At 35.3% G+C, this 14251-nt stretch overlaps 1 protein-coding gene across 1 annotated transcript; it reads right to left on the bottom strand.

The window, feature by feature from the left end:
* Positions 1-11923: 11923 nt before the first annotated feature.
* On the bottom strand, positions 11924-13993 carry LOC136970233 (putative leucine-rich repeat-containing protein DDB_G0290503). Its single transcript, XM_067264659.1, has one exon. It carries the CDS (start codon positions 13991-13993, stop codon positions 11924-11926), a length of 2070 nt encoding a protein of 689 aa, XP_067120760.1.
* Positions 13994-14251: the final 258 nt, after the last annotated feature.

Below are 14251 nucleotides of genomic sequence, written 5' to 3'. Positions count from 1 at the left end.
ATACAGTAATTTCCTCTTAAAATTTTAAATGAAATTTCTTTTAAAAAAACTTAATGTCTATTTGTAATACAAGTTTAAGTATTAAATACATTATATAATCCATATATAATGATATTCAATCTATCCAATTAGTACAACTTATTAAGCTCTAGAGATCTAGAAATTAATACAGTCAAGTCCACTTAACAGAGCACCCGATAAGGGAGCAGTTCAAGAGAAGCACTCTCCCACATTCCCAATTTTCTCTTATGTTTTACCGTAGTGGGACTCCCATTAGTAGATCTCTGGATAGTAAACAATCTGTTCAAATAAGCAGCAATCTGCACAAGGGAGCACTATTCTTAGGAAGATTTATATGGGTTTGTCTATAATCTTACAGTACATCACCACTACCCCAGGACACACTGCAACAGGGTTCTCTATACCAGTGATTCTCAAAGTGGGGGTCGCGACCCCCAAGGGGATCGTGAAAAATATTTGGGGGGTCGCTGAAAAATTGATGCAGATCAATTTTTTTTCAAATATTTTATAAATTTACTATGGATTCATGTTTAGAAATAATAGAAATAAAAAGTATATAAAATAACTTTTACTTAATAAATTGCACATATAAATAATAACAATATAAATATTTAAATACGAGCCTAATCCCCTCCCTCCGGGATGTTTTTCGACACACTCATTCTTCGGGGTCCTTTGAAATTTTAAGTGAAGAAGGGGGGTCGCGGTCCAAAAAGTTTGAGAAACACTGCTCTATACTATGGTATATCTATATGGAAATTTGATGACCCCATTGATCAGTTTTCTGATACTGTCAAAAAATTTATTACAGAATCATAATGAACAGGTTTCATTGGATACTTATGAGGAGCAATTACATATAAAGGAATAGTAAAGTATACGTGAACAAATGGTGCATCAAGTGTATCCCACTGGATTGGCAGATAAGTGATGAGCACCAGATTTTGAAAGCGCATACATTTTAATTTCGTATTTATTCGATTTTCATGGGATATATTGACGAAAAGGGCAATTACCATTTAAACCTGGAAGCATTTCATCGATTATTGTTTTTTTCCCCAAGAGTAATTTTTTGGCAATTGCGCATCAAATTTAGCGAAAATACCGCAAACGGGAGCGAGTCAAACTTCTGTTTTTCTCATTGATGTAGTTTAATTATCATCAAAACAGTGCTTATTGTACAGTATATAAGATCCAAACAAAAACATCTGAGATGTAAAAATCTATGACAATTTAGACGACGGTCAAAGTTTGTTTCAGGAATTTTTCTTTATTAAAGATAAGCTTGACGCTTCAAGCTTATCTTTACCAAAGAACAGATTGATATTTGTTCTTGATTTGGATATCAATTGTTTTTTTGTTTAATAATTGTATTATTACGTGAAGACATCAGTCTGTGTTCGGCGATCACCGACAGTGGGTCGTGAGACGATTCTAGCAGGACTTATGTAGGCTAGTGAAATAAATTTTTAAAATAAAAATTTTTTATTATATACATTTAAATATGTTTATATTATAAAAAAAAATTTTAATAGTCTTCCGAAGCTCTTTGTATCGATTCTGTTCTGCTCTGCCATCCTAACCCCACTCGGAAACGTTGGTAATGTTTTTCAAATCACATTTATCTGTAAAAAAAAAACTATTTAATACATCTATTAGAGTGATAAAAAGACGTTCTGTCGTTAGATCCACTAAAGCTCGAAGTTCGATATCAGTTTATCTTCTGTAATAGTAGCAGCATCTGATGGCTTTCTTTGCTTTCTTAATGATGTGGTAGGATGGATAAAACCTTTTTCTATAGCACTTTGTCGTAACATTATATATACTGCGATTTAGTTAACTTGGTGAAGGTAATTAAAGCCAGAGTTTCTTCGGGAGAATATATATTATGTTATACCCATGGTCGATTATATGCTTTTTTCAATCTCGTGGCTGATTTTGGAGATTGCATATTACTTTGTACTACGTCAGCTGCGTCTCTTTTTCCAGATAATCTTAATTTTACCTCAGCAGCATAAGTAATATCATTTAAGTTTCGATCATCGATGATTTCTTGAACTTTTCTCATTTTTGCTGTCGGTCCAGTTTTCAAAAAATCCTTTTTAGGATGACCCATTATTTGTTTTTGTGGTGTTTTACAGCTTGCACTAGTTTGTGGCAAATCGATATTTTCGATAATTATCTGATCATTGAGCCAAAAATGATTTTTTGTTGAAAAATGTTTGCTATTTCGATTACATCTCTTCCATCTTTGACTTAGACCAACGGAAAAAGAAGAAATGATTCGACGTAACTCATTTTCCATAACTCGACTAGGATTTGTTAAATTAAACTTTTTTAAATGTAGTCTACGATAATGTTTAGTAATTCGGATGACCCGCTTATCATTTTATCATTTTATCTTTTTATCTTTTCAAAAAGTTACCTTCTGCTAACTTTTTTTTAACTCTTTCCGCCCTGTGGGTACTAAGAGGGCCTCTTTTAGTAGGCCCATTATGGGTTAGGCCAGACCCACAATGGGGCGACCGGGTGGTGAGGGACGGGGCCCGACATAACCGAACGGACCACCCCCCGAAAAATTCCTGGGGATTATTCGACCCGTTTGGATTCGATCCCGGGTCCCCCAGAGCGGTAGGCTGTCACCTTGACCGCTCGGCCATCCGGCCGTCTATCCTCCTGCTAACTAAGAGTCGACGTCCGTGAAACAAAAAAATGGCTATACATCAAAATCCGCGCGTTTTCGCAGACAAATATCTGTTAGACATAATTAGGACACCTTCAAAAATTCGGACAAAATGAAATTAAAACGTAGGAAAAAAGATGCAAAAGTTTTAAAGTTCTACTTATTTAAAATAAAGTGTAAAAATTTCGTGTGTTTGCGATTATTTCGTATAAAATCTTATCATTGACTATTATTAATAAATTATATATATTAAAATACATACCTTGGCAATTACTATCCATCTTAATATTAGATAAAAACACTCAAAATAGCCAGTGAAACAACTATTCTGATAACGAGAAAGGCGTCTGCAGTGTCAGATGAAGGAGAAGAAAATACAGCTATTTTGGCGAATTTTGCACATTTCAATTGCTTATATTTCGGCAATAGCTTTATAGAAAATCTTGAAATTTTGCACATTACCTAATAAAACAATTTTCTTTCGAACGAGTTATTCGGAATTACTCCAGGCAGAGTCGATAGATATACTGGTCCTTGCGCTATACTCTAAAGTACACTTATTGTGTACGATAATTGCCGTTAGAGTCGATCTTAGGCGAGAAGTTTGTTTATCTATTTTTTTTGTAACTATTTCCACCCTGTGGGCACTAAGAGGGCCTCTTATAGCAAGCCCATAATGGGTTCGGCCAGGCCCACAATGGGGCGACCGGGTGGTGAGAGACGGGGACCGACATATCCGGACGGACCACCCCCCGAAAAATTCCTGGGGATTATTCGACCCGTCCGGATTCGATCCCGGGTCCTCCAGGGCGGCAGGCTGCTAACCTTGACCGCTCGGCCATCCGGCCGCCACTCTTTCCGCACTGTGAGCACTAAGAGGGCCTCTTATAGACGGCCCATTATGGGTTCGGCTAGGCCCACAATGGGGCGACCGGGTAGTGAGGGACAGGGCCCGACATATCCAAACGGACCACCCCCCGAAAAATTCCTGGAGATTATTCGACCCGCTCGGATTTGATCCCAGGTCCCCCAGAGCAGTAGGCTCCGGCCATCCGGCCGTCTGTTTATCTATTTGGTTAGTAAATAGTTTTCCTGTTTTCAAGCAAGCATTTTTCTAACATTTTTCTACTTTTCTGTCAAAAAAATTTATTCGTAATTACATTTTTTAATTTTATATCATGTTTAAAGAAAGAAAAAGTGTATTTAGTTTATAAAAAAATTAATAACATAATGATTTTAAATTACAGATGATGTGGATAAGTAGAAAATATAACTATTTTCGATTTAATTCGCTTATGCCAGTAAATATAGGTGGCGTATGAGTCGACCAAAATGGTCGACTCATACGGCTATAGCCACAAAGGGTATAGCGTGCTTGACAATGTACGAGTTACCTGTGTGTTGTCTTTTTAATAAGTTTTCTCTCTGTAGTCAAAACGTTTTATTCGCATTTGTATCCGACATTAATCCTAGTTAATTTCGTAGTTGTTTAAGTCACTATGATTACACTTTGTGACATTTTAGAATATGTGGCTGACAGCAGCGCCGCTAGCTGTTTGAGCGCCCGTGTGCAATACCGATTATGCCGCCCCTGTTTAACTACGACTACCTATGCTGAACTTGCCAGCAATACCAATTTTCCGCCCCCTGGACGTGCCGCCCGCGTGCGGTACACGCCTTGCACGCCTGCTTACGGCGGGCCTGGTGGCTGATCGAAAAAAGATGTTTTACAGAAGGAGAGGAAATACCAAAACTGATAACTTCATATCTATCCAGCTCTTTCTCAGCAAACAATTCACTTCCGTTTCCCACAGCTAATTTTGCTGAGCTTAAAATTCTTTTATACAAATGTTTTCACTCTATCTAATATAGGCCATCGCCAGATTTAATATTATAAATGTTCCAAAATAGAACGTACCGTTTTCGAATATTTTACATATTTAAAATTCAATAAAATAATTTAACTTTAAAATGAAAGAAGTGTGTCTATTAAATAAATAAATAAACAAATAAAACATAGAAAACAAAGCTAAGTAGAAAGAAATGGTTTAAGGGTTTTTAAGTGGCATTTTTTTTTCTATTATATATTTCCACGCTGTTGGAAGCGCATTAGCATCCATAGCATTTAGGCAACGGTTTTTCATTTTACTTTTATAAATTTCCATTTTTTCCATCTCCAACGCAATGGATAGAGAGTGCACCGTTTAAATGACTTTAGCCTTTTCCCATTTTACAATCGCTCCTTCAGTCTGTGCTATAATTGATAATATTGTGCTGTTGTGTCGTTTGTCAACGTTTATCAAATGCTCTTTTTCTTATAAAAATCGAGAATGATCTATAAAAGAGCACCTAATATCTGTAGCTTGCTACGGAACGACAAAGACAGCGTAAAAAAGAAAGGTAAAGCTGGGGTATATAAAATTCCACTTGAAAATCAACAGTTAGGAATCGAAAAAGATTATGTGGGTATGACTAGAAGAAACCTGGCGGTACGTCTGCGAGAACATACATACAATTTTGACAAAGGACACAACACAATATTAGCAAGGGTGAACACTTTCTATTCTAACAAACTACTTTATACCCATAGCAGCCGCCATTATGTAGTTCGCGCTAATACCACTAGGTGTCAGATCTATCGTTGGCACAAGCGAATTTATCCGGGTTTTAAATTGCATCCTTAACGACTGACATGTGCCAAGTATGAAATGCGACGCCAAAAACGAAAAGTTGAAAATAGGACAATCACTTAAAAGGTTCAAACTGTCACTTTTTTCCCCGACTGGTTGGTGGCTCGTAGGAGCGCGGTAGTCCATCTTGAGGTTCCAGGCCTCAACTTTGTCGATTCGATTCCCTGGCATCCCTTTTTTATTTAATTTTTTTCGTTTCTATTATACTATTATTTTTATATTAATTATATTTAAAAATTATTTTCAAATATTTGTGTGCATGCGAGATTCGTGCATAATTGCTACATGCTGTAAAACACAACGAAATATAAACAATACTATTAGTCCGGGACGCCGCCAGAGGGCATTCGAGTGGCAGCAGTGTAACTAAAGCTTTGTTACACGGTGGATCGTTCCCAAAAATATTACTTTTTAAACTTTGTTTTATTAATAAAAGCTCAGAAAAAACATTTAATAAGGGAAACTATTGAAAGTTAATTCATAAGAATAGTTAATGCAGATCTAACAGTAGGACTCAACATGAGAATATACACAGACGACAACTACAGGAAATTTTGAATAAAGTCAATCGCCTTGATAATAAATAGGAAAAATAATAAAGCAAAATAAATTTTTATATTTTAAACGGTTTTGGAATATTACAGATCAGTTTAAAATATTGAAATTTATCTTTAAATGGATATTTTTATTTTAGTTCTGTGCTCTTACTCAACTTGAATGACCTTATGATTACTCTATGATAAATTTCTAGATCGGTAATTCTATTTTTATCAAAATATTTGTACAGTATATTGTGTAATCTGCCAAAATATTACTCACATTTATATCCGAAGCAATTATTCTCAAGAAATGAAGCAAAAAATCGCAAAAGTTTCTTTCTCATTCGAAAACCGCCCACTTACAACAAAGAAAGTGAAACAATGGAAAAATGTATTGTTGCCGATATTTTTGCGTTTCGCGTGACGATCAAGCCGATTTAGTAAAAACACCTGATTATTTTTAATTCAATGCATATTTATTGATTTATTTCAGTTTTAAAGATTTTTATTTTTTAAAAGCTTATTCTGCCATGTGGGAACAAAGGGGGGAGGCTTTTTACATGCTATATAAAGTAAACTCTTTAAAGTACTTGCAAAAAATAATAACTTACTTTATTTAGGAACTTTCTCATGCACATGTAACAATTTTATTTATTATTATATAGAAATAAATAAATAAATTTATAAAAATATATTAACAGTAGGCAAACAATAGAAATATCTATTTCAACATTATTTATAATTTTATTTTATAATAAAAAGATTCTATAGCAACACAATTATTTATTTGAATATGCAATGTAAAGTATGTTACATTACTCTCAATTATTATGAAATATTATTTTAAATGGCTGAAAGGTTTAATTTTCAATACTATACTTTATATTAAATTTTATTCTGTGCTTTTAATCCACAAACAATATTATAACATTTATTCTCTTTATTAAATCTGTTATACTAATGTTTCTGTAATTGTGTTTAACAATTTACATAATGTTGTTATACAACCTTTCAAAAAAGTACAACTTTACAACAAACACACTACAGTCTAGTACTGATCTTAGAACCATGTTTTAATGTAATTTGAACAGGGTTAATTAAAACCACTTAATGATGCATACTTCAAACATTTGGTAATAAGTGTTAAATATTAAACCAGTCTATATACTGGACTCTTCATCTAACATAAAATATTTAAAATAAATATCTGTTAGTAACCCGACACTGTATTTTCCAATTTCACTAAAACTGTTACTTTAAAAAATGCCGACTGCCGCGATCCAAAATGGCGACTGCTGCGATGCATCATCGTATCGTGTCTTCACTTTGTGTTTATAGACCTTGCGACAAAACGAGTACAAACAATAAACGAAACATTGTGTCGTTATTTAATTTCAAGCGTACTTCTTTCTATTTTAAGATGGCGGCGGCCATTAGAAATATAACACATTCTGATCTGTCGAACGTTACGATTAAAAATATTTTGTTTCTTACGTTATGCAATATTTTGCTAATTAAATTTTTACAAGAAATATCGATATAAAAAAAATAACTTTTGATTTCTAGCGAACTTTTTATTTCAAGATGGCGGCGGCGATCAAAAATATCACAAATTCTAATCTGTCGAACGTTACGATTAAGAATATTTCGTTTCTCACGTTACGCTACAAAAATTTCTACAAAAAATATGAAAATGGCGAAAAAAATAACTTTTAATTCTAGCGAACTTGTAATTTCAAGATGGCGGCGGCCATTGGAAATATAGAAAATTCTAATCTGTCGAACGTTACGATTAGAAATATTTCGTTTCTTACGTTATGCAACGTTACGCTATGTAAATTTATACAAGAAATATCAAAATAAAGAAAAAAATAACTTTTATTTGCTAGCGAACATTCAATTTCAAGATGGCGGCGGCCGTTGGAAATATAACAGATTCTACTCTGTCAAACGTTACAATTAAACATGTTTCGTTTCTTACGTTACGTAATGTTTCGCTAAAGAAATTTCGACAAGAAATATCAAAATAGCGAAAAAAATAACTTTACACGCGGATTGTACAAAATGTGATGATCGTGGTAAATTAATTTATCGAAACGATCGTGATCCTGTTTGTTTTAGATGTCATAAATGCGTGATGAACAGTTCGTTATTTTTAGCGACATTTAAATGTAAATTTTGGAAAATTTCTTGGGGGACTATTTTTTTGTTTATTTGGCATCTAATTTGCATAGAATATACTGTACAGTACGGTACGTTCAGCTTGACCTAATCGCTTGGGGCGTGAGTAGTCAAACAGCTGTTGACTGGACAAATTTCATACTACACATTATGATGGTTTCATAGACTAATTTGCCCCGAATGAGAATTGGTGGACCTGGAAAGGATTGTCGAAATCGACGAGATTGATGTGAGCAAAAGAAAAAAACAAGGAGAACGTTTCGACCTGTTTGTTTAGCATACGTGTAAGGTTTATCCAGGAGCGGGTCGTGTTTCAGTTTGAAGAGAGCCAGAAATTACAGCCCAGAAAGTAAGTACAGTACCAATAAATCCGAAAATGTTAAAGAATGTAGACGTGTGTTAATAATGTGGAAAAAGTTTCTACGATGGAAAAGGATGAATTTACCAAAGAATCATCCGAACCATGTTATTTACCGAAGAAATTGGAAGTAAGAAATTAGAAATATGTCAACGGTGATTAAGGATTTTTCTTTCTTTAAATGCCGGTATAGTTAGTCTTGTGCAAAAGTTTAAGACCAGCAGCCGATTTTTTTGTATTTTAAAACAGCATCAATTTCACAGAATATTGCATCATCTTATGTGTTGATTGCATGAGACACTTTTGACTGCTATAAATAACCACCACCACCTCATTCATCGCCAGTTTTTTTTTTTTGTGGATTTAACCATAGAGATGCTTTTTTAAATCATTGTAATGGGTAAAAAGCCATCACTTACTGTTGCGAAAAGGGCAGAGATAGTGGCCCTGCATAAAGTTTGCTTCTCTGAACGTGAAATAGCTAAAAGGGTACATGTGAGCAAGACTGCTGTTCATCAACCTGTCAGTAAATTTAACAATTCAGGAAAATACACAGACCTGAAGAGAAGCGGTCGCCAAAGAAAAACGAGTGCTCGTGATGATCATGTGATCCGAAGTATGGTAGTGAAATCTCCAACCTCCAGCAAGAAGATTAAACATACTCTGGCTGCAAAGGGCACAACATCAGTTTGAGTACTATTTCAAGACGTTTGACCAAAGATTCTGCTTTATTATCCTACAAACCAGCTAGGAAACCTCGGCTTATCCCAAATATGAAAAAGAAACGATTGAATTTTGCCCAGAAATATAAGAACTGGACAGTACAACAGGTAGTAGTTGCGCCTGTTGCCATCTTGTTTGTGAACGTGGCATTCACAAACAAGATGGAGCTCGGAAGTGCCGCCATCACATTTACCTAGCTACACTTTTACCAAAATCGGACATACAATAATATTTATTATTATTGAAATAATATAAAAGTTACAGTGATGCCTCGTTCTTCGAATTTAATTCATTCCAAGTGGTCGTTCGAACAATTGTTCAAAGTTCGAATCAATTTTTTCCATTAACGAAAGTGAATTAATCCCTTACCAGATCCCGAGCAATACCCATTTCAATAAATTTAAAACAGAAAATTCACATAATTTGTGGGTCGCATACCATGGACTTTGGCATCTTAACATAGATGTGTGATTTAATTATAACAGTTGTAATGTGCTCGGATAAAAAGCATGTCGGGTATATCATCTCGCAGTCCGAACTTCGAAGCACCGTTCGGACTACAAGGTAAATTTTTGTCCGATTTTGCGTTCGAAGTACGAAATACCACTGTATTTTTAAAATAAAATTCATAACAGCCGGGAAAGTTACACAACTCGTTACTGGATATTTTAATTTTATAACTTACTGTTTAAAAGTAAAAATTTAAATTTTGATAGTAATTCAGCTGATCCTCGATATAACGAACTAATAGGGGAAAGCAATGGTATTTCATGACATGGTCGTTGTATCTGAAGATGTCATGATCAACTACTGTAAAATTAACTTTATATAAGACACAAACAATCCGTATGTTGTGATAATTCGAGGAAAATGCGTAGGTGGGTAAGTAAACAATAGTAGTAATATAGGATTGATGGAACAACGGAAGAAACATCTGTCAAAGAAGGAGTTCCTTCTGAAAGGACTTCTTTGAGAAACTAGCCCCTATTTATGTGTTAGGAACGTGAAATCTGGAAAACTCCACGTAGCCAGCCTGTTGAGGAGCAAATTCGCGACCAGCTACCAGTGTTCGGTGCCTGAAGCAAACAATAGCTAGCTACCTCGCAAACATTCTACGCAATAATGGTTGTAATTTGATATTAGGCGATTACTTGAAAAACCCATTAAAACTAGTGACGCCACGAATAGTGATTTTGCCGAATACCGAATATTCGGCTACTCTCTCGGCCGAAGCATCGAATGTTCGGCAAAATATGTGTACATTTCGCGGGTGACAGGTTTTTTCTTTTTTTTTTTTTTTTTTTTTTTTAGCTCTTTCCGCCCTGTGGGCACTAAGAGGGCCTCTTATAGTAGGCCCATTATGGGTTCGGCCAGGCCCACAATGGGGCGACCGGGTGGTGAGGGACGGGGGCCGACATATCCGAACGGACCACCCCCCGAAAAATTCCTGGGGATTATTCGACCCGTTCGGATTCGATCCCGGGTCCCCCAGAGCGGTAGGCTGCCACCTTGACCGCTCGGCCATCCGGCCGTTCGGGTGACAGGTTACGACCTGTCTCATTGCGGTGGGTGCGGTAGCGACGCCGCGGGCGCATTTGTTTTATTTGCGAGTAGATCGTGTCACGACACTCATTATGTTCATTGTTACATCAAATTGTGTTACTAGAGCTCGAAACACTGTTCAACTTTGATGAGAATGACAAATATCTGGTTGCTACTTTTCTTGACCCGCGTTTCAATACCAGTTTCCTGGGATTAACTCAAACGCAAAGAGCAAAACAAAAAGTTTCTTTCTTGCGTAGACACAATGCAGTGACAGTTCATTTAAAACACTGGGCAAATTTTCTGCATTGTGTCTACGCAAGAAATAAAAAAAGAAAAGTTCTTTTAGAAGCTCTGAAAATTAGTTGTGATGAGTCTACTAGTACCGATGATGATTCTTCTCCACTTCGTAAGAAAAGAAATATCAAAAGAAAATGATAAAACCATTGAAATACACGACAGTTTCTGGAACTGTTTTGAGGAAGTTGTTCCGGAAATATGCAAAATGATGAGGATGTGAGAAGAAAAGTGCTACCGCAAACGAGATTTATTTTTATATGAAAACTGTTCGCCTAGATCGGACGGCAGACCTTTACAAGTGGTGGTCAGCAAACGCAAAACAGTTTCCAAGCTTGACAGAATTCGCTAAGGTTTATCTATCGTCTCCCGGCAGTAGTGTGTATAGTGAGAGGCTATTTTCAGAAGCTGCTATAGTTTATGAGGAAAAGCGCAATCGTTTGTTATCAACAAATGCTGAAAAAATTGTTTTCATTCATCATAACTTACCACAGATAGATTTTAAGTATTAAATGTCATAATTTGTAATTAAAATAAATACATTTTTCAGTAATATGTGGTTTTGTTCCATGATTCGGTATTCGGCCGAATAGTACGCTGTACGCAACATTCGGCCGAATACCGAATATTAAAAAAGTAGCCGACTAGGCCAAATACCGAATAGTAGCCGAATATTCGTGGCATCACTAATTGAAACTCCCACACAATCGATCTGACATTCTCACATAGCCTACTATATTTTCACTCCAAGCCTTTGGACAAGCTGATTTGACGCGTACAGTACAGCGGAGTCTTACTACAGTGGGAACCATAAAATAGAAAACTAACAATATTTACGTTCATCGTATTATATTTATTATAAACGATAGAAATTGAATGTTCTGTTACATCAACAATAAATGTTGAAAGCTTCGCTTGTTGCAAGCTTTCCGTAAGTACCGGATAAATAATTTTCATCCGATTCTGGAATAAATTTCATATCCCGAAAGCCTACTTGCAACGAATTCTTTGTATTCTGCCGAAATTCTTTGGCTTCTGCTAAGTCGACTTTCCTCAATAAATTCGCTTTTGTTGCTGAATCGAACTCACTAACCGTGCAAACCCCCAAGTCAGTTACTTCGCTGCATATCATTCGATTTGCAATATCCAACTTATCTTCAGTATAGAGTCCTTGTTCCTCTTCATAATCGAATTGTTTAAGAAATTCCTTCCTCTCTTGCATGTTTTCAGTTTCCTCACCTCTGATGTCTTCTTTCATTGTCTCCATCTGCTCGAATAATTCGAAAATTCGATTCATTTTTGTATCCCAGATATCTTGATCCCGCTGCAAATTCTGTAATTTTTGTGGTTTTTCTACGATTTTCCATTTCTCTCTCTTAATTTTTGATTGAATTTCCGATTCCAGTTTCTTAATTTCCGTTCCCGTTCTTTCTACGTTTCGTTTTTCGTTCTTCAGTTTGTTGAACATCTCTTGCATGGTTGAAGTAATGACGTCCTTCTGAATGTCCAGTTTGCTTTGTTTTGGTAAATTGTCATAGATAAACTGGAAATTGTGAATGAGCTTAACAGATTCCTGTTCTAAAATTCGAGCTTTGTCCATTGTAGTCCGCGATTTCCCTTCTAAATCTTTAGTTTTCATTCGAAAAGTGTTCAAATTTTGTTTTAATTCCTCTATATCTTTCCTGATGTTGCATATATTAATCTGCAGCACGTATTCATCGTTCAATTCACTTATTTCCTTCTTGTTTTCATCGAGAGCAACTCTAAATATATTTTTTAACTTATCCAGTTTTTGAATAGATTTCTGAGATGAATCCATTCTTTCTAGCAATATATCTTTGACATCAGAGGCATTATTTTTAAAATCTTCCGTAAAATTCTCCATATTTTCATTTTCAGTTCTTAACTGGTCCGCGAATTTACTCATATCTTCCGCAATTTTAAAACCTTTTTGATACTCTTTGCTTGTATCTTTCCATAAATTGTGAATTTGTCCTTCGATTTTCGTGAAACTGGAGCTCAAATTCTTCAACTTCGATCTGTATTCCTGAATTTCGTTCCTCATCTCCAAGATTTCTTGTTTTATTGGATGCGTGTTTATTTTATTCTGCAGAATATCAGCGGTCTTCTTCAATTTATGAATATTTCTTCTTAAGTGGCAATTCTCGTTTAAAATCTTCTTCGCCGTTTTCAAAAGCGCTTTACTCCTATTATTGTATTGCTCAGCAACGTTTCCTTTTTTAATTATCCACTCACCGATTCTTGATATATCTTCAGGATTCATGCAAGTCGATTCCATCACCCGAGACAATTTTGATAACAAATTCACGTTCTCCTGGTCGTTGTCTAAGGAATCGAAGAGTAAAACTTGAAGGCCATCAGTTACCAACTCAGTTTCACTCATCACAGATAGGCCTTCATTTTCTCTCATACCACCTTTTGACAGTTTAACATCTATTTGATTCTTGTTTTCTTTTGTTAATTGGACACTTTTGGAGTCGTTTAGATCGTATTTTCTGACCCATTCCTGTTTTGTAGCCTTGTATTGTTCTTTTGAAGGAAGAGGCACGTGATAGGTTTCTTTGCGTTGATCTACATTATCATTTATTACGGCACGGTTTGAAGGATAAGTAGGATTTCCTAACTTCCGTTTCCTTCTTGATTTTGTAATTACTTCAGGTGATTCAGTAAGAACGCCGCTTATTAAAGCTCTTGGACCGTTAGTTCCAGATTCTCGAACGGATCTAATTGATTCTACTAAGAAATCTTCACTACTGGGCCTTCTATTTTCCTGTGTCGTATAAACTGTATCAGATAGATTATGAATATGTTTTGTAAGATTAGTGTTATTGCTGTTATTTACTTTCAAATTAACAAATTCGCCAGATTTTTCCGAAATTTTCCTCGAATTCGCTTTGGAAATTTGAGATTTGCTAGATTTGAATCCTTCTTTATCCATATTCTACAGAATGATCGAAATTCTATGAAATTTAGCAATAAGCTATTCGTTGTATTTGTTAAATCAGTAAAAGCTAGCGATCGGAGATGATAAACTTTCTGCCCTTTTATCAATAGCAATGTTGGCACAAGTGATTATTGTTATGTAATTCTTTATCAGTTTATAACTCAATTATTATGATTTTTATTTTGTTAATTCACAATACATAAGCTATAATTATTAAAAATCGCACGTTATTTACATACATACAGATATAAC

Source organism: Centruroides vittatus, unplaced genomic scaffold, assembly GCF_030686945.1.
Source record: "Centruroides vittatus isolate TY-2023 unplaced genomic scaffold, ASM3068694v2 contig_19, whole genome shotgun sequence".
NCBI classification, from domain to species: Eukaryota; Metazoa; Arthropoda; class Arachnida; order Scorpiones; family Buthidae; genus Centruroides; species Centruroides vittatus.
Note: the sequence above shows the minus strand (reverse complement) of the source record. Positions and strands in the feature narration are given on the sequence as shown.